Source organism: Macaca fascicularis, chromosome 3 (assembly GCF_037993035.2).
Source record: "Macaca fascicularis isolate 582-1 chromosome 3, T2T-MFA8v1.1".
NCBI classification, from domain to species: Eukaryota; Metazoa; Chordata; class Mammalia; order Primates; family Cercopithecidae; genus Macaca; species Macaca fascicularis.
In genome coordinates, this window is record NC_088377.1 from 168,895,372 (window position 1) to 168,915,750 (window position 20,379).

Sequence of the window (20,379 nt, forward strand, 5' to 3'; positions counted from 1 at the left end):
AAGCTAGAGGTCACTCTCAATCCATGTGAGAGGAAGCAAGAGTAAGACGCTAGAGCAAGAATAAGTCACCATCCACATGTCCCAAGGGAGCTCAGTGGCACTGCAGGGGATACAGAGACAGATCCATGATGTCCCTGAAACTGGGACTGTATTATACACCAAGGAAACCAGCCTCCCTAATCCCAGAGGGAGCCTTGAAGAGTCTTAGAGGGAGACTAACGGCCAACATTGAGAACACATGTTTATTAGCTTGCTGAGCCTAATGAAGTAATACAGCAGAGACTGGCCTCATTCTAGAAACAGATAAAAGTGGCTGTGCACAATGCTATGCCTAGACCCCTACATCTTGCCAGCGTGGTGTTCCTTATGTGTTCAAGATACATAAAGATTAGACGTATAGATGCAGGTTGTGAGGACAGTGTTTGGGGATAGAAAAAGTCCCCAATTACAGCTAAAAGAGATGACTCTGTCTTTTGCCAGAAAGTGTGTTATATCAATTAAATGGGTAAATAAGCCCTTTTCCCACTTTGAGGAAACAAGGGCCTCTTGTGACCCTCTATTGATTAAGACTGCTGTGGAATGTTATTTGCAATCGCATTGCATAATGGAAATCAGGAGGTAGCTGTCATGGTTTCTGAAGACAAATTGCTGGTAGCTGAGACATATCATAGCCTCCTTCATCTTTTACTGTTCTCAATTCCCAATTAATGTGTATCTTACAATCTAAGTTTCTTAAATCAGTCTGCTCTCAAGTAGTAAAAATGCGTAGAATGGTAATCTGCCTGACCCTACGTTAAGAAATAGTGTTTAAGTGACCATTGCACTGATCATTATTCATGAGCTATGCATTACTTAATAAGGAACACAACTTCCAAACACGCACACAATTAAAGATAAATCCACACAACACCTGCTGTGATTATGACCAATAGGAACAGAAATCCAACCAGGTGTGTGTCGAAAGCTGCTGTCAGACAGAACATTGTTAAATCTCACTTTTGTTTTGCACACTTTGACTTGCTAAGTCAGCCAGCAAGCAATTTGTATGGAGCAGTGCTTCTCAAAGTGTGATGTGCAAAAGAGCAGCATCAGCATCACCTGGGAACCATTAGCAATGGCAATTCTCAGCCCCCACCCTGGGCCTCCCCGGACCCACTGAATCAGAAACCCTGCAGGTGGGCTCAGGAATGCGTGTTTCAACAAGGATTCTGGGTGATTTCTTGCATGCTACAGTGTGATAACCACTGGACTGGGTACAGGACAGACTTCAGATTTTAAGTCTTCCTAGGAAGGCATTACCTTTGGTTGCAAAAAGCTATCAGAAGAGCCCAAGAAGACACCTGTGTTAAAACCACTGCAATCTTCAATTGTGCTGTGAACCTAAAACCACTATGAAGTGAAGTCTATAAAATATAAAAAACCTGTGGTCTCTAGGGTGAATGGGTAGAAAGAGCACAGTACTTTCCTTATGCAGATTTATTTACATAGACCCTGACTTATTCTAGAAAGGTTTTCAGACAATTTTGTAAACCAAAATATATAACATCCAGTCACAAAGCGTTCTTATGGAAAGACTTCTCACTACTTTTCAAACAACCTCATTACTTAAAACACCCCAAACATAGGCATTTATCACTAAGTACGCTCTTAAGATGTATTTGGTATTCACTGCAGGATTTCAGGCCATTTGAGGCTAGGGGAAAGAAAAGAAATTTAATTTAAATTCACCAAGTTTAAAAAGTGCTCCGCCCAAGAGTCATGGTGCTCCCTGAACTGTCTGAGCACATGACCACGATGCTGATTCTAAGTTACTACATGTTTCGAAGAGACATGGCTTGGAATGTCTGTGTCCTGTGACCCTGTCTTACAGCAAGATGCTTTTGGCAGTTCACTCATCTGGCCCCTTTGTTGGTCCAAGAAAGGGCCCTATACCACCAAAATTCATTCTAGAGCTAATAGTATTTGGATGAGGCTCTAGCATTGTTTCAACTGTTTTTCAAATAACAAATTTGGAGAGCAAAGGGAAGTAACTTGTTTACCAGAGATTTATAAAATAAAGTATGGTCCATCCATATGATTAAAAACCAAGCAACTATTAAAAAAATAAAGTCTTGCAGTTCTCATTCTTGACCAAACATCAGAATCACCTGGTGATCTTTTAAAACATACCAATGCAGAGCTCTACCCCAACCAATTTAACTGGTCCTGGCTAGGGTTTGGGCATCCAAAATTTTTAAAAGCTATGCTGGCAATGCTAACATGCAGCTGGGGTTGAGAATTACTGCAGTACATCTATATTAACCAACATGGAAATTTTTCCCAAATATATTAAGTGAAAAAGAAAGTCATAAGTCACATATCTATTAACAAAATCATGTGTGCCTGTGTTATTAACGGATTTATGCATTTGGAAGTGGACTTTCCTTTTATACTATTTATTGCTTAAACCTTTAAAATGAGAATGTGTTCATGTATTTTACTTATTTTATTTTTGATTGACAATTTATATGTATTTATGGGGCACAATATGATGGTTTATGTTTACAATATGGAGTGATTAAATTGGCTAATTAACAAATCCATCCCCTCACACTTTTTTGGTGTATGGTGAAAACATTTAAGATCTACTCTTTTAACAATTTTGAAATATACAATGCAATTTCTTAATGTTAAAAATACATTTAAATAGAAATTTGTAGGAAAAAGAGAAAGCACATGAAAATAGGAACTCTCATAATATAATCATGTTTCCTTCTTTCTCCGCTTCTCCCTCTATATTCGTCTGCTTTCACACTGCTATAAAGAACTGCCAGATACTGGGTAATTGATAAAGGAAAGAGGTTTAATTGACTTACAGTTCAGCATGGCTGAGGAGGCCTCAGGAAACTCATAATTATGGCAGAAGGCAAAGGAGAAGCAAGACACCTTCTCCACAAGGTGGCAGGAAGGAGAAGTGCCAAGTGGGAAGAGCCCCTTATAAAACCATCAGATCTCATGAGAACTCACTCACTATCACGAGAACAGCATGGAGAAAACCACCCCCATGATTCAATTACCTCCACCTGGTCTCTCCTTTGACATGTGGGGATTATATGAATTACATTTCAAAATGAGATTTGGGTGGGGACACAAAGCCTGAACATATCCCCCTCCTTCTTTTCTAAAGGAATATACAAGAAAAATAAACAAAATTATACTTCTTTCCCATCTATTCAACACATATTTCTAACATTGAGATTGGGATGAGGGAGAGAGTAGAGAGATTCGATGTATTCATTCATTCATTATTTCTCTGACAGGCCCATGCTAGGCGCTAGGAATATGGCAACAAACTAGATAGACATGGCCCCTGCCCACATGGTAGTTACAGTCTAGTGGGGAATGCAGACAAGTAGGTAAGCAATCACAACACAGTGAGAGAGACACTAAGGAGAGGAAGCACAGGCTGCTTCTTTGTTACTTGTAACAAAGAGACAATCTAGTCAAGGAAAGTGAGAAAAAGATCCCCAAAGTGGAGGTGGACCTTCATCCTGGGGAAAACCCTAGCCATTAAAGAGTTTTAAGAAGGGGAAAGACATTAACAAGTCTCCGTTTTGAAAGATCTCTGTAGCTGGGAGTGTAAGTGCTACTTACCAGTCATCTCTCATCTAAGGAAAGTGAGCTCTTTTCAAAGTTAAATGAAACCTTGCTACAGTACCAAAGAGTTGACTGAAGAAGTTCACCTCCCAATATTCATTATCTATTTGCCATCAAATGAGATTGAACATGAAATTTACCTCCTACTGAGTTTACTGACTGCACTCATTTATGAGTTCATCTCTAGATGAGCCCGGATATGGCAGATTTACCTTTTCAAAGTTTTGAAGCTAATAAAACCCACTGTATGCAATAAATAACTCAAAAACTGCTTGGCTTTATGGAAGTGGTTGCTACAACTGGTAGAGTGTCTTGGAAGAAAATATATCTTCATAAACATAGCAGGGTAGGCGAAGACTGCCAGGGAAACAAGATGTTTCTCAGTATTTCATTGACTTCACATGAAGATCAATTTTCGCCATTTATAACCGGCACACTTCCACATAGGGTGAAATTATCTAGCCCACCCACAAATGGATTTCTATTTAAAAGTCTCATTTGATTGCTTTGGGAAGGATACACTGCAGACTATCTAACCCCTATCCTTTAAGGGTAGAAAATTAACAACCCAGGTAAAATTAACTAGAAAAACAAAAGAGAGAGGAATTATATTTGACAGTGTCCTCTTATGACCCAATGTATCTTTGTGGACATTAATGTGAGTTACCTCCAGCATCAATGTGCTATTTTTAACTTAGAATATTCAATCTTTGCTCAAAGTAAGACATATGATTAGTGTTTGGAGGAATTGATTTGCTTTAATTTAAAGGAGAGGAGTGGAAATGTTCTAGAAAGGGGAAAAAAATTGAGCTCTTTATAAAACACAAATTTATGGGCTTCTCAAACATTTCCAAAGACCCTCTCCTTTTTAAATTCTTTCCAAACTATACAATCTCTTATGGGGACCTGGGCCCCTCTTTTCATTGGGTTATCTACAATACAAAAGCCCCTGAGGTGTCATTTAGACCTCTGTATAGGATGGAGCTGTCCGGGGTCTGCTATTCTGCAGTTACATGTCACATTATCCTAATTGATACTTCTGTTATCTAAAGCCATTAACATGCTATATGAGTGAAGCAATCACCTAGGTCTGCTCTGCCTCATGTTAGCTGATATACGATGTGTGTGTGCACGTGTGTATGTGTGTGTGTGTGTTAGGGTACACTAGTGCATCTAAAAAGTTCAGATCATTAAATTCTTGTTCTGTAACTCTCAAATTTGTTTCCACCCCCAACACACCTGAGGGAAATGGGACACTCATCTCAATAAAAAATAGTTCCCGGAAAGGGGCTTGGGAGGCATACATCGTTCACTGGATCCTGCCATTCGAAAAGCCTCCCAGGTAGTTTTAATAATGCAGCCCATACCCCTTGTGGGTAAGGCAACAGCAGTATGAACCCCACCATACACTCGGGGTTGAATATCACTAATCTAGTAAAGCATTCAGTATCCTACTGACCTATGCCACATGGCATCTTGTTCCCAGGTTGTATCCAGCTCCAAGCCCTTATTCAACCCTCTTCTGAAGTTAAAGAGGCTCATTTTGTTCATTTGCTTCTAAGCTTGGATAAGAAGAGAAACAAAGATAGGATGACACCACTTCACTCTAGATCAGATAAGCAGAGCCACCTGTATTCCAGCAGAGGAGGTGGCTATTCACTAAGTGCAGTCTCTGCTGGGGCTAAATGAACCTCCCCAACTGATGCCGGCATCTCCTTTACAAAGACAAATCCCATTTCATTCCACAATTAGTGATCCTGAAGGAAATAAAATCCTCCTCTGACTTAAACATAGACATACTAACATGCAGATAGCTGACAACACATAGATCTCTTGCATCAGGTTTGGATTAGGAGAACACTTGGGAATACAAGGACTGGAAAGGTTGACACAGGAGGAGCAAGACTGAAGAAAGTCGTAAATGGGGCTACGTGGAAGACATTGTCTCCTTCACATTTTAGTACAGGAAGATGCTGCAAATAAAATACATGGCCTTCCCAAAGTTGTCCAAAAAAAGAAAACAGACATTTAGGGATCACTTCCAAATTTGGCCCAAATATTTTCCATAAAATTTTTAAACACATCACAACCAGATTCTTAAAACCCCAGTTTATGTTTATTGTTGAGCAGGACAGTCAGTAAGTTCATGAATTAAGACCCCATTTGTATTCCTTATGATCAAGGTTCATTGCATGTCTTCATTGGAGACGCTCTACCTTCTTCAACTCCATTATCTGGGAATAACTAGCAATACATTAATTTTTAGATTATTTATGGGCATATTTTTAGATTCTGTGGGTCTTTCGCTACCCTGAAAGGGCCTAAGCTTGAGAAAACTGTCATAAAACTTATTTTTACTCAAGTCATAGCCTTTGGAAAATTAGTATTTAAGAAAAGTATTGTTTTTCAAAAAGGAGCTATATGCCAATCTCCAGTGCATTAACTGCTAATCATTCCTCTGATAACTACTGTAATATTTCATGTCTGTACTATCATATATATATAAACAGAAGTCATCCATACATAGAGTGGACAATTTTCTGTGCCAATTGTTTTATAATTAATATTACAAATAGAGTGCTAGCTGAAAGTCACATAAAAAATCAAAGTAAAGTAGCATAAGTTGCTATTATCTAATTCACATTCTTATGGTTCCAGAATCACCTGTAAGATGGGTTAGGCACCTACATCCTCTCACTGATGGACTTTTGAATTACAGACAATTTTCAAGTCCAATAACTTGGTTAATAACTAGATTTGCTTCTGTAGGTTAAATGCTCACTCTGGGCCAGTGAACTGATCATGTTAGTCATGGCGTCTACCATAACAGCGCCCCCTCCTGGTGATAAGTGACCCACTCCCTGCACTTCAGTTAAGGGCGTCAAGAGCTGCCCTTTCATGTGTTGGTCTGTGTCTCAAGAGATGGCCTGGGGCATTGGACTCTGTCCAGAGGGTCAGTAGTTACCTTCTCACCCAGTCAGATGGGGTCCCTCCAGGATTACCCAAGAAATTAAGAGAACTAACCAGTCCGTGAGGGAAGAATAGAGAAGAGAGAAGCCAGATACCCCCTGCATAAAAACAAAACCCCCTCTTGCCTTCAAGTGGCCTGGAGTTTCCTTCAATAGCCCAAAACACCAAAGGACATGACCAGGTCCTGATGGAAGCCTTCCTGCATTTTCTCATTAAATATACCCAACAATCTAACAATCTTATTATTCCCATTTTGCAGATAAGCTGATTCTATGTCAAAAAAAAAATGCAAACAAACTTGGAAAACGTCATATGAACACTTTGTCTCCTCCACCACACTCCTCAAATCCTTGCCCACTTTTGGCTGGGCACCAGGCTACAGGAAACAGCCAGGATTCACAGGAATTACAATGGTATTGGCAGGAACCCGAATTGGTTTATAAGGGGAGGGAAATCAAAAGGAGTAGATTCTTAGGAACCTTTTCCTCTCCTCTAGAAGTGACGTTTTTGAACCACAGCTACTAAGTTAAAAATAGAAAAGAGATGCCTTGGAGCAGGTGAGGAGGAAGTTCAAATCAGAGAGAAGAGTTACAGAAATGTCTGAGCTGGACACCACCCCAGAGCAGAAAATGCCACATGGCACAGAACTGGGGTAGCTGGGAGGAATCCTAGATCCCAAGATGTGGGAGGAAACCTGGAGAATTCTGGTTCCACATCTTGCCTCTAAGCAAGGAGTCCCTCTAAGAGAAATGGTAAAAAAAAACTGCCTAGTTTCCCTTGAAGGTTTCCAGAAATGGAGAACTAAAGCAACTCTGGCTATATGTCTTAATTGTGTCCTTCTCACTGTCAAGAGGTGCTTCTTAATGTCCTGCTCAAATGTCTCCAGCACACCCTGAAGCCTGTTTGCGCCTCTTCAGTACTCCTTAGACACAGAGAGCTTCTGCTTAGCATCCTCCTTATTTGAGAAAATTTCATCTATCTGAAAATAGCCATTAAGTTGCCTCATAGCATTTTCTCTTCTAAACTAGGGAAATCCATACAGAGGCTGCACAGCCACTCAAGGGGATGTTACAAAGAGGATTCCAGTGCCATGAGTGGGCCAGACTAGATGTGTCTCCAAGATATCTGCCAAGCCAGAAATCCTTTGATTCAATTCCTTTCATCGTTTGTGTGACATTTCCCATCACTTTGCTCACATTTGTCACAATACCTGTCATCTGCCCAATTTCTCCATATTCTTTTAATATTTCTAAATCTAATGTGCATAGGAATTTTTTTTTTTTTTTTTTTTTTTTTTTTTTTTTTTTTTGAGACGGCATCTTGCTCTGTCACCCAGGCTGGAGTGGAGTGGCACAATCTCAGGTCACTGCAACCTCTACCTCCCAGGTTCAAGCGATTCTCCTCCCTCAGCCTCCCAAGTAGCTGGGACTACAGGCATGTGCCACCATGCCAGGCTAATTTTTTGTATTTTTTTAGTAGAGACAGGGTTTCGACGTGTTAGCCAGGATGGTCTCAATCTCCTGACCTCATGATCCGCCCACCTCGGCCTCCCAAAGTGCTGGGATTACAGGCATGAGCCACTGCACCCAGCCAGGAACCATTTTTCACAATATAAAACAAAGGCTCATTAACTCAGATTAAGTTAAAAAATTCATGTCCCACTGAGTAAGAAACCAGAGTGAAAGTATTTTCAATTAAACAATTATGTCTATTACAAAAGACTACATATTGGTTATTAATAAATAAAATGAGAAAGTTAATGAAAATGGTGAGTTAACAATAACTTTATTTTTACGGCACTTTATACTTTTCAAAGTATTTTTACATATATTATTCCATATTTCCAATTTTATTCAATATATAAATGCAACATATGGGTAATAGATCACCAAACCTAAATCAAAAAGTCTAATTTATCCTGCTAAATTTGAACTTTTAATGCAATAAGAATTATATATAATTATTCCAAGTCTGTATCAGAGCAGTCTGAATTAATAAGGTTCTGTTCTATTGCAGTTATAATAAGCCTGACAATTTTATGGCCATCTCATCTCCCAGAGTGTCACTCCCATCTACACATTAGTAATAAATACTGTTTCTTCATGAACAAACTTTTGTCATAACAGAGCATCCCACCTTAAAGAAGTTTCACCCAGTAAATTAAATAGCTCAAATACCATAGAAATGTTTTCCATGATAAATGTGCTAAGAGTTCATTATTCTCTTTAAAAATGCTTTGATTTAAAATGAGCCTAATAAGGAGGTTATCCCAAGATGACAAAGACCCAATATTTCACAGAACTTTTCACCTTTCTCTTTGTTCAGGAAAAAAAAAAAAAAAAAACCAGAGTCAAAATTAATCCAGTTAATTGTAAATAATGGAACTAAACCAACACATGTAGAATGCCCCATACAGAATGCCCCATTTGAGGAACCTGGTGACATGGAAAGGGTCTATGAGCACCTTCACCATCTTCAATTTCTTCTTAAACCTGCAGTTGGAGTCATAGCATTTCATTGTCCTTTCACAATGGTCAGAAAGACAATGCCTTTACCTACCTTAAAAAGTCTTAAAATGTTAGCAACCATGATGGACACGGAGCTTGCTGCAGCACCTATGACGCCAGAAATCTTGTCAGGCTTGGTGAAAATGGGTGGATCTCCATTAGCACACTTCACATCCGAAGCATCTTTCTCTATTAATGCCTGCACGAACGTTAGAGACTGCTCCAAAGCATAGGTGTCCCTAGAGCATGTGTCGAGGATGCGGACACCCAGAGTGATGTTGGAAAGGAGATCAGGGTCCTTGTTAATCTGGTCAATTGCATAAAGCATGGCCTCCAGTCTGTGAATCCCCTTTTCCTTCTTCAGCTCCCCACAAGGCACTCCTCTCTCTCCCTTTGCGTGGACAGGGAAGAGACCCCCCAAAATAATGTCCCCATCCACCCGTATGGAATGGGCATACTCTTGGCTGTGAGTTCTTTGCATCATTGTGAGGATCCAGTAGAACTTGGCGGTCAAGAGGAAGAAACAAGGGCAAGAGGCTGATCGCTTTCCCTCGCATACCATTTTCTCCACAAGTGGTATTGCAATCCAAGACCCAAAGTTTATTCTTGCCACAGAAGAAGGGGGACCACCTGAGGCTGCACCTTCTGGAGGCTACCATCAGGGCCCATGGGAAAAAGGCTCTGTGGGCATCAGCAAGTTTTCTTGATTTGAATGTCACAGTGAGTTTCCATCAGACCCCTAAGGTTCAATTTTATTTCCTTATAAGATCAACTTGCCTGGAATGGTGCAAAAATTAGAACATCTGAGGTTCTGATGTTGGGATGAGGTCAACAATTCATGTCCTTGAAATCAGCCTTGTAGCAGAATTACTCCTGGGAAGAGGGGAAAAAAGGGGGTTCAGTTCAGTGGGTCTACATGTTTCACATTTTGCAGCCCTGTTTATGCCAGCCTCTTAAAAAAAATCCCCTATTCAGTAAGAAACTAATTCTTTTTGTCCCCCTGTGATTCTGAACACCTGGCTGCACTGCATCTAAATAGGGAGATTGATGACACTTTTGGAGCAAGGGAAACAGAACAGTATCAGGAATTAGGTTGATTCTCCCAAGCCGGAAAGTATTTTTATTTATCATTTTATTTCAATAAACCTTATTTCCACGAAGGTAAAAATCCTGCAACTGATGGCACCATTTATTTTCAAATCTGTTTTGTTTTTTTGTTTTTTTTTTTGTTGTTGTTGTTGTTTGGTTTTTTGCAGCTATCTGAATTTAGCATTCTAATTTTGTCAATAAAATCATAATAAAATATTATTTTCTGTGATATATTCAACAAGCCAGTCATCTGTTAATGACTTTTATTTTTAGTGCCTCAAATTACCCAGTAGGAAAAAGTGATTATTCAATTACAAAAAGTGAGAGAAAGAAATCCACCCAAAGAGCTAAAAAATGTGTAAGTTTTGTAGCTTGTGAAAAAAATTAACATAGAAAGTCAGCTATTTCGTATAAATTGTCTTATTCTTCTCTGGTAAGAAAACAAAGACTTGAAAATCAAACACGCAGGGAAGGTGACATGTGAAGATATTCCTATTACCATTGTCAGGGTTTCCAGTTAATTTGTTGGGGTGGGAGCAATGGGTATATTAACAGTTCTGAGGGAAACATGCCTTGATCCCAGAATCACTAGGAGCAAATCAGAGTTGGTGATCAAATGAAGAGCTGCTTAATTCTGTCTGACTCGGTGGGGAAAACAGTTATTTCATCGAGACTAGAAATAACTTGGAATGAAAGTGTCTATAGGCAAATCTACAAAGTTTTTTCCTAAGGCCTTCACTCTTAATTCCATAAGATTTTTTTCAAATGACTTTCGAAGAGATGTGACTGAAAATGAGAACTGACTTAACACAGGGAATCTGAGATTTGTAATGCACAGCTAATTAAGAGAATAAACAGCACCAATTTACTTTGGCAGGATGGTTAATCTAATGCTCATTTCTAACCTATTTATGTATGGGTTTGAAACCTGAAATTTGGACAGTTCTCCTGTACCCTAGCCAACCAACATCTGCTTGTATTTTCCATTCACTTGTTCAAGTTCCAGTTCATAAAATTTTCTTCTTATCCTTCTTGTCTCGAAAGGAAAGATGGTGCTTCCCTGGGGGATAAGTGAACATATGCCCAAACGTCTTCGAAGAAAGCTGCAATTTTTGCACTTTCAGATTAGAAAAGAGGGCTCATAGCAGCCCACTGCCCCATATTTCTGAGCAAACACCTGGTAGCCTAGCCAGCCAATGGCCCACTCGGCTGAGAGAGTTCTGTGCAGCCTAAGACAAGTATTCACTGCCTCCTGGCACATATTAAGCCTTAGATTTCCTACGTGCTGCCCCCAAAAATACTTCGTCCTTTCTGATTTTTCTCACCACTTAACTGTTAGTCCCTCACACTCGATTCTCCTAGCAGCTGCTTTTCCCTCAGAAAATCTGTGATTCAATAACAGCCTGACCTCGGGCATTCCACAAAAGGAAACACTCAGAAAGTCAACCTGACTTTCAGGATGAAACCATTTAAGTGATAGGCCATAAATTACACTGGCCACCCATTAAGAGAAGTAAGATTGTGTTTTACAGTTTCACAAAGAAAACCAGTCACATGATAGTAAAACCTCATTAACTCCGATCACTAGTTGAGAATTTGAGACCAATTCCACGTGGCTGGGCTGACCCTTGTTCTGACAGAGTACAGACTAAATGAATAAATAAGGTGAAGAAGAAATGTCTAGGGAGAGTGGATGGGTCTTGATTTTCTCCAAAGGCCCGCCTTTCCTCTTTACACCAAGCCATCCCCCAAGTACTTAAAACACTTATGAGAATAAATGGCTTTCAATTATAGACGAACATACAAACAGCCCATCTGTTCATCACAATGCATCCTTACCTATCCATGTGGCATTAACCTAGTTCCAGTTGCTGTATGGTCCAGAAAGTAATAAAATTGAGTCGCTTTTAAAATTATTGGTGGTTGCAATATTGTTTACTCTCTTTGGTATCTCATAGCTTTGTTTGGAGCTTTAATTTTTAAAAAAAGGTTGGGGGATGAATAGCAGTGAGGCAGGAATCAGTTTTGTTTAGTGGTTGAATGCACTGAAATGGAAAACGAGAGGTTCAGTTTTGGTTTCCTTTCAGTTTCATTTATTGAACAGCTCACTTGAATTTTTGCTGGAGTTTCCATCTCTGGGTCATAGAATTAATTGCATGTAACCTCTCTGAAGCTTGCTTTTCTTGTCTTTAAAGGGGCGATAGAATCTGCCACACAGCACACATGGAAAGCATAGTATCTGGCTCAGTAAACAGGAGTTATTGTTGCTAACTTAGTCTGTAATTCATTTTCTACTAGAGCAGAGCACCTCTTTCTGTATTTGCCCAGTTAGTGAGCTTTTACTGAATTTCGTTTGTCACTTTAAAAAATAAAATCAGAGCTACTTATAAAATATTTAAATCTTGCAGTTATTTCAAAATCTGATACACTGTCATAAAAATCAGACTCCACTGCCAAAAGGTTTAGTTTCCCCTTTTAAGAAACCTAAGGAAAAATGTATTTGAAAGTTTGCGAGAAACTACATCAGTTAGGTTTCATTGTACAGTCTTAAATTACTTATCTTGCTCTTGTACCATTCTTGTGAGCTTCAGTCCAAACTCATCCTAGTTTGAGTCTATGAGTTTTAAAGAAACCATAATCTTTCAGAGCTATAGATCCAAATACCTCTATTTTATGGTTTGTGTTTGATTTAAAGTATAAACAGCTCCTCTCTCAAACTGACCTGCCTCTGATATGTGGCAGAAGCCTGGCCTGTGCTGGACTGTTTCAAGGAGGCGTGAGGTCTAGACTCCCGAAACCAATCTCAGAGTGGGACAAATCCTCTCAGCACTATGTCTGGGCCCACAGGGAGGGGCCGTGCAACCCTTTGGGGAGGCTTAACTATGAACCCTCATAGACCTTCCTGTGCATTCCCCTGCCTGCCCACCCTTACTTACAGGGCACATCATACATCCTTGGGCCCTCCATGGGCAGTCTGGCCTAAGGCTCCTGGGAGCAGGCACCCTGGCTGGACCGTAAGCCTGTGGCCCCCTAAATGTGCTCTGTTTCCTAAAAGGCCAGAAGGACAGTTCCTCACTGGCCAGAGCCCAGAATTCTGCTTTATTTTCTACACACCTTCTCTGTACCAGTGTCAAGTACCTAACATAGTATCTCCACAAATTTTCATACACCAGGCATTAGCTCTTGTATAAATGAGAAAAGAAGGTTCCGAGGGATTGAATATGGCCCCAACCCCTGAGCTGGTGAGCTGATGAGTAGCAGTGCCACCAAAGTCATCTGTCCCAAAAGGTGGGTCTGTCATTGGAGAAAGCCCCCAGTGCTACAGGGACTCGCTGTGGCAGCACGAGAGAAGGGAACAGCCCTGCCCCTCCACTGCAGTCTTTCAGAAAGGTGCACATCTTTGACGCTTAGCTCTGGAAGAACAATAACGTACTAATTAGGAAGGGACAATCTGGGGGCATTTCCAGGGAGGTGATTTCTGAATCTCTCAAAGGGCTGAGAAGATCCAATGCAGTTTGTCCAAACACTTCTGCTCCAAATGAGGTCTCCTGGCCACGTTGATGATGTCAATGGGAACACACCCACCAATGCATGCAGGGCCTCTCTGGGTCTGCCATCACATCTTCCTTGGCCATTTAGCAGGTACAATTAAAATATGATAGGGTAAAATCCTCGCTGAGGAATACCATTATCCAAGAATTGTAATTTTTTTCTCATAAAAAGGCCAAAGCAGCATTCCTATGCTGCATTCCATTCAGCTCTTTAACAAAAAGGTTAAGCTGAATATTCTCATCAATTCATACGACTGCTTACACTTGCAGCTCTTCGGGTTGTTTTTGAAAATGCATCATATTTCTGTATCATCTCCCATGCTGCAATACGTATGCATGTCTATGGATTCTTGGTGGGGCAGAGTGAGGATGGGGCAGACAGAGCTCTCCCCTGGCAACAGAGGCCTGGAATCAGATCTTTGTCTGAGAGTCACTGGCTGGTGACACTCCCAAGCACACAGAGGTGACATGTCCCCTCACCTCTATGTGCTTCCATTTCCTCATCTGTGAAATGAGTGAGATGGACCACATGATCTCTAAGGTGTCTTCCAGCTTCCTATTCCGAGATTCTATTATTTAATAATAAGGGAATATGAGATTATGCTCAAACATCAGAGCAAGGCTTTGCCAACTGAACACAATAACTGATTTTGTTTGCAAGTTGAGTGACTTTTTTTCATCAGTGAGAGGATTGTGAAAGCTCTTCTACACAAGCCAGCCTCATATTTTAAAAAATCTGATACAGGAGAAGCTCGACTTACTAAACAGATAAATTAGAAAGTAATTATTTGCATTACAAAAGAATTCACCACAGGTTTCCTTTAAATAGCTAAATCCCAGGCATTTAAAAAAACAATCTGATTTAAGAGAATTCAATTTGTGCCCTTATTTTTCCAATAACGCAGCTATTACACAAAAAGACCATATTTAAAGTAATGAGAAGCTACTTTTTATAATATGTATCAGATAAGAAGAGAGAAAGTGGGTGACATCAACGCTTACTGAATGCCTGCAGTGTACCTGGAGCTGCAGACACATTATTTCATTTCCCTCTTAAAATACAACTATGAGGTTGGTATCACAGCTGCCATTCAAGATCTAAGGAACCTGAAAACAGAAAGATTATATGACTGTGTCTAAAGTCTCAGGCCAGGATTCAAATGCAGGACTGCCATTTTGTTCCTTCCCTTACTCCATGCCCCCTGGGGGCAGGAGGCCATGCTGGATCTCAAACTAACTCTGATTTGATAATGAGGACTGTGTGTGGGATGTTCTAGAGCCCTAGGAGACACTGATTCTAGTCTTACTTCCCCCAGCACTTACTGTATAGCACTGAGCAAGTCACTTAACCAGATCTCAGTTTCTTTGTTTCTAAAATGGGGAATGATTCTCCCCCATCTCCCAATTTGTGAAATCAAACAATATAATGTGTGTTGAAGTACTTTATAAACTGCCAAGTACTATAAGAATGCACAGGGATACTGTTAGTTTAACAATCCGTCCTAGAACTAAAATATGTTATTGGTGTATTGTACTTAGAAGATCTAAGAAAACCACTTTCTCATCATACTTGGGGCTAGTCAGACCTTAACAAGGGTCACAGGTCCAAAAAAGTCAACCCTGACAAGCCTATATGGAGAGCACAGAGCTTGAAGGAAAACTGGAAAGGATGCAAGAAGAAGTCAATGGAAGTACCATGTCTGACCTGGAGAACTAAAGGTCATGGTCACTGAGCATGTAAATCGCTATTCTGAAGAAAGTGGTGACAAGATAATCTCCTGTTGTGAAAACAGGACAACCGGAAACCTTCCTAAATTGTAGGCAGAATATAATGCTTCTACCACTGGGTCATGACCACTGGAAGAGTCAGCCAATAAATAGCCAGCAGCTTTCTAGCTTTAGGCATAACCCTGCCTGGAAAAGTATGAAATTGGCAACACATGTGTCCAACAATCTATACTCCTCTGAGGCCTCTCCTAGATTTTCCCACTTCTGCTCACCTCCTGCCCTGCCCTGCCCTGCCCTGCCCTCCCCAGAACTAGGTCTCTTCCGTCCGTCAGTGTCTTTGTTCTTTCATTACCTTGGCCCTCCCCAGGGAGTGAGTGGATTCATTAGCAAGTATCAAAGCCTGAAGATGCATTACTGTCATCCTCAAATGGAACATCTGCATTCTCAAAATGATTCCTAGGAGAGCCATAATTTCTTTACCAAAGAAATATCACCATTAATAATGGTTAAGGCTGGCAATGCAACAAGCCAGAGCAGGGAGCTAGGAGTCAGGAGCCTCTCAATAGTACCTCTCAAATCACTCCAACAGCAATGCCCACCACTCAGAAAGGGTGTCCTGGGATGAGGCAATATTATGCTCAGAGTCCCTCCCAGTGAGTGGGTTTGTCACAATTTGTCAAAGTACCAGGTAGAAATGAAAATCAAAGAAAAAAAGAAGAAAGAGAGAAAGCCCAAATCTAAATTCCAATTCCTAGCAGAAAGAAAACAAGATCCCTCTCTTGAAACGAAAACAATAAGCCAGCCAACTCTCAGCTCATAGCCTCTCCTGCGAACAACATGAAGTGGCCGTCCCTACTGAATGAACCACATTTGTGAGTCTGGGGACGCCCAGTCAGAGTCTATCAAGAAAACAGCAAGTTTCCTGAACCTCCGCAAGCCAGCCAACTTGACAAGCATGCAGATGTGGACAGGTCTTGGCTGTGGGTCCAGGAAGAGAGAAATTCAAGCAGCCTCTTCTTTTAAGACACTGTGACAGAGCAACTCCACTCCCCCCAACTAAAGCAAGGTCATCTTTATGATGGGCATTCCAACTACCTGAGGAAGGTGGTAGGAAGGAAACTCGGAAGGAAAAAAACATGTGTGTAGTGTGCTGTGCATCGTTCCCTGAAGACAATGGAACATTCATACACAAAGATTGGCACGCAATTGCCAATGTGAATGTCAGACGGGTTATTTGCTGCATAAATACCAATTAAACAAGCCCCGCAGCAGCTTCAACCTGCTCAGCCAACTTTGAAAAGAGCACATCTCTCCAGACCTCTAACTTTCCCCTGCACTCATTGGAGCTCAGCTCCTCCTTTTCTCTATTCCTTTCGGATGTAGATGTTTTTAGAATTATTCAAGCAGCCATAACTTTCGAAGGGTGCATAATAGGGCAGAACTAGCTAGCACAATCCAAACAGAACAAATTGAGCCTAAATAACAGTATAGAGAGCTGTGTTCTCAGTATCTTCTTCTTTATTCCGGGTCAATTGTCTCCTACAAAGCCTCCCGTCATCTATTTCTCCCCATATCCCTTATTCAGAAGCAAGAATTCTCTATCTTAGACATGGTACAACCTGTAGTTGACTCTAAAATGGGAAAATTGCATTTTAAAAAATCTTGGTTCGTTTTCCCTGATGGAGAAAGCTTTTCTTTTCAAAATTATCAAGGCACACATTTTCAAGAACCAGAGAATGAATTGCACACAGCTGACTGTGCCTCCTACAGAGATCTTTCACGGTATTATTCACAAGCAAGTGACCAAGGTAAACTAAAGTGGTTTCTGTAGCCATTTGCAATTATTGACAAACAATTTCATAACGGAAAATGGAAATTACAGGCAAGTGCAATAAGCTGTTTATCCACGATCTACCTGCTGGTGGCTCTTTTTCTCTATTTTTCTTTCAAGTAAAATACAAGCTATCATAGGAATGCATTTCTCCCGTTCATGATTTTTCTTGTATCTCCACCACCAACCCTGTTTTCCAGTTCTGTCAGTTGGCAGGATTTGTATTCAATCGCGGTAGTAGCCTGGACTCTAGTGTATTCTTGGGTGTTCCAGAGACTCCCGCACCTTCAGGTTTGTGGGAAAGGATCCCCCAAATGGCAAATTAGGCATTCCTTCCCGGGGGCGGGACTTGCGTAGGGGACTTAAGGATTTCTGTAACCGGCGAGGGGATCTGTTTTCACCCCTGCTATCCAGGGTGCGCAGAGACCCTCTGACCCCAGGCTTCGCAATTTGGGCCACGGGGGAAGTAATTCCCCGGGGAACCGCGGGGGTGCCGTTTTGTGCAACTGGGTGACTCGCGTGTCCCTCCGCATTTCATGTGCACCAAGGGAGCGCGTGTCAAACGAAAGAATTTTTTTTTTCTTTTTTGGTGATTCTGTTACATTTTCACCAACTGTACGAAGCTCAAAGGATCTCCGAGCTTTCTGGCTGGGCGGATGGGCTTCGCGCTTGGCGTGGCTGAGCTGTCTGTCCATCTCTACCTCTGTTTCTATCTCTACCATAACAGCGGCCACTCAGCCCGCCCGGATCCCCTGTTCCCCCGCGCACATTCCTTTTTCTTCTTAGTTCCTTGGGCTGTTGAAGCCGGGCTCGGGGGTGGATAGAGACTAGGGCCATGGGGGGAGCGCCAGGCTACTCTCGCCTTTCCCGCGCCCCGGGGCATTCTGGCGCCACCCGGGTGCCCCCGCGCGCTGGGAGTGCAGCCTGCGCCCCCGCCGCACCTGGCCGCCCTAGCGCCCACGCCCCGCACGGGGCCACCCGAAACTGGGGACGCGCCGGCCGCGGGAGCTGCAGAGGAGCTATCCGGGCGAGTTAGCATTTGCTTTTTAAACAAGATCCCCGAGACCTTTTCTCCATCCCCCAACCCCCAACAGGACACGGAACTCCGGCGTTTCCCGAAAGCCACAAAAGAGGGGCACGGAAATCCCAAGCTCGCGGTGCTAACTCGAGAACGCAAACTCGAGACAGAGCGTGCGCCGTGCGGGGATGCGGATGTAGAGGACCCCGAATCCCCCGGCTTCCCCCGCGACCCCCATCCTCCCTAGATCCCGGTTAGACATCCATCCAGCCCACGCTCAGAGTGCGGGGGTATTACCCCGACTCATCCCGGAAGCCGCTAACTTCGGAAATCCCCCCCGTTAGGTTCGCGAAACGAAGGTACCTCGTCATATCGGCGGGGCAAGTCCGGATTCCACCAGGGCAGGTCTGGGAGGTCACCCGGGGCAGGCGATCCGAGGCAGAGCGCTTTAAAATCCTGCCGCCGCACGCCCAGTCAGAGCGCCGAGCGCGCCTGCCCCTTTCCCGTCACCCTTCAGTCTCCCATTCGCCGACTAAACTTTTGGGGGATCACACCTCCAAGCCTTGGGAGTTCCGGGTGAAGTCTCCCTCTTTTCTGAACCTCTTTACTGTAATGTAATCACGGGTAGACAAGAGGGGTGGCTGCCTTGTTCTTTGCAACGTAAAATCAACAGACACCCAATCAAGCTCCAATGCCCGGCCAACCCCTCGCCCCCTGGTGCCCACTCTCCCTCTCCCCCCATTCCCGTCACCTCCGCCCGCCAGTTCTCTCACAGACTACAGGCGTGCAGGGCCATCTACTTGTGCTCAGGAAAAGCAAATCACTAGAGTGATCTGGGAAGGAATGGTGCACCTGGCTGTCCGCTGAACGGTTTTAGGGAAGAAAACGGAAAGGGGAATAAAACGGGGGGATTCTCCTTTTCCAACAAGCAGGGCATTTCGGGGAAGTTTGGGGGCCGGGGGCTTTTTGTCCCGTGGTTCCGCACTTGCTTTGCTCGGAGCAGCTTTCTGCTGCCGGGCGGCGAGTCTTACCCTGCTCCCCGCAGAGGGCGCGGTGAGGAAGCCCGCCGGGGGCCCGCAGCTCCATGTCAGCGCCGCCGCCGCCGCCGCCGCGTGAGGCGAGCACAGCGGCCGCACTTGTGGCTGATCTCCGGGCTGAGGGGGCTGAGCTGGCCGAGCCGGCGCCAAGTCTCTTCCATGTGAATAACAAATACTCCCACCGGCGGCCGCGATTGGTCTGCGCCCGGCGCCTCCCGATCCTCCGCCCGCGGCCATTCACCCCGCGCGGCGCGGGGAGCCGCGGCCGGGATCGCGCCCGGGATCGCCAATCGCTTCGCGCCAACCAGTCACCTCGGGAAGCAGGAGGAGGAACCCCCGAGGGGCGGGAGCCTCAGGATTTCGGTGTCACCCAGCGGCCCTGGCGAGGGCAGGGAGGGGGACCCTCGGCCCGCGGATCCCCCTCCGCGCTTCAGCCCGAAGCGACAAGGAGACTAGAAATGTCAATAGTTCTGATTTTTAAAAATCACCCCACCTTCCCCGCCCCCAAGAAAAAAGGGAGGACCCAACGACAGAGTGGGAGGGTGGGAAGAAGCGGGAGCGGCAGAAGGAGGAATATGGCTGTGGAGGAGCCCAGCGGCTCCGGCTGCCTGGCGAGCCCGGGACCGGCGCGGCAAGGCGCGACGCCCGCCCGAGCACAACGGGCAGCACCCGCGAGCCCGGGTCCCCCGTGAGCACAGCTCCAGAAAGCGTCACCGAGAATAACACATGGTACATGACAAGTGTCCCGCCACATGCTTTCTTTTCGGGGATGCTTAAAGTAGAGCCCGCAAGCGGCACGGTTCCCCTGCAAAGTTTGCCTGGCGCTGCGCGGCGGTTCCGCCATTTGTCCGGCCCCGCGACTCGGACAATTGTCTCCCCACTCCCCGCCCCCGAGGGTCTCGGGAACGCATGCTACGGAGTCCCCAGGGCTCGCGGTACCACACAGCGCGGTCCGCTGAGGGCACTGCGCAGGAGGGGGCGTGTGTGGCTACCGGGACGGTCATTGTATTGA

The 20,379-nt window shown here is 43.6% G+C and overlaps 1 protein-coding gene across 2 annotated transcripts in view; it reads right to left on the reverse strand.

Annotated features, from left to right (window-relative positions):
- Nucleotides 1–19,821, reverse strand: part of GRM8 (glutamate metabotropic receptor 8) — an 814,595-nt gene extending 794,774 nt beyond the window's left edge. Inside the window, exons 1-2 of one of the 2 annotated variants that reach the window (XM_074036649.1) lie at nucleotides 19,362–19,821; nucleotides 9,166–9,986 (exon numbers count right to left, since the gene is read on the reverse strand). In XM_074036649.1, coding sequence (XP_073892750.1) covers nucleotides 9,166–9,675 — 510 coding nt within the window. In that variant the 5' untranslated portion in view covers nucleotides 9,676–9,986; nucleotides 19,362–19,821. Of the gene's footprint in view, nucleotides 1–9,165; nucleotides 9,987–18,693; nucleotides 18,942–19,361 lie in introns of those variants that run through there. The other variant, XM_065542532.2, reaches the window with a different exon arrangement.
- Between the last annotated feature and the right edge of the window lie 558 nt (nucleotides 19,822–20,379).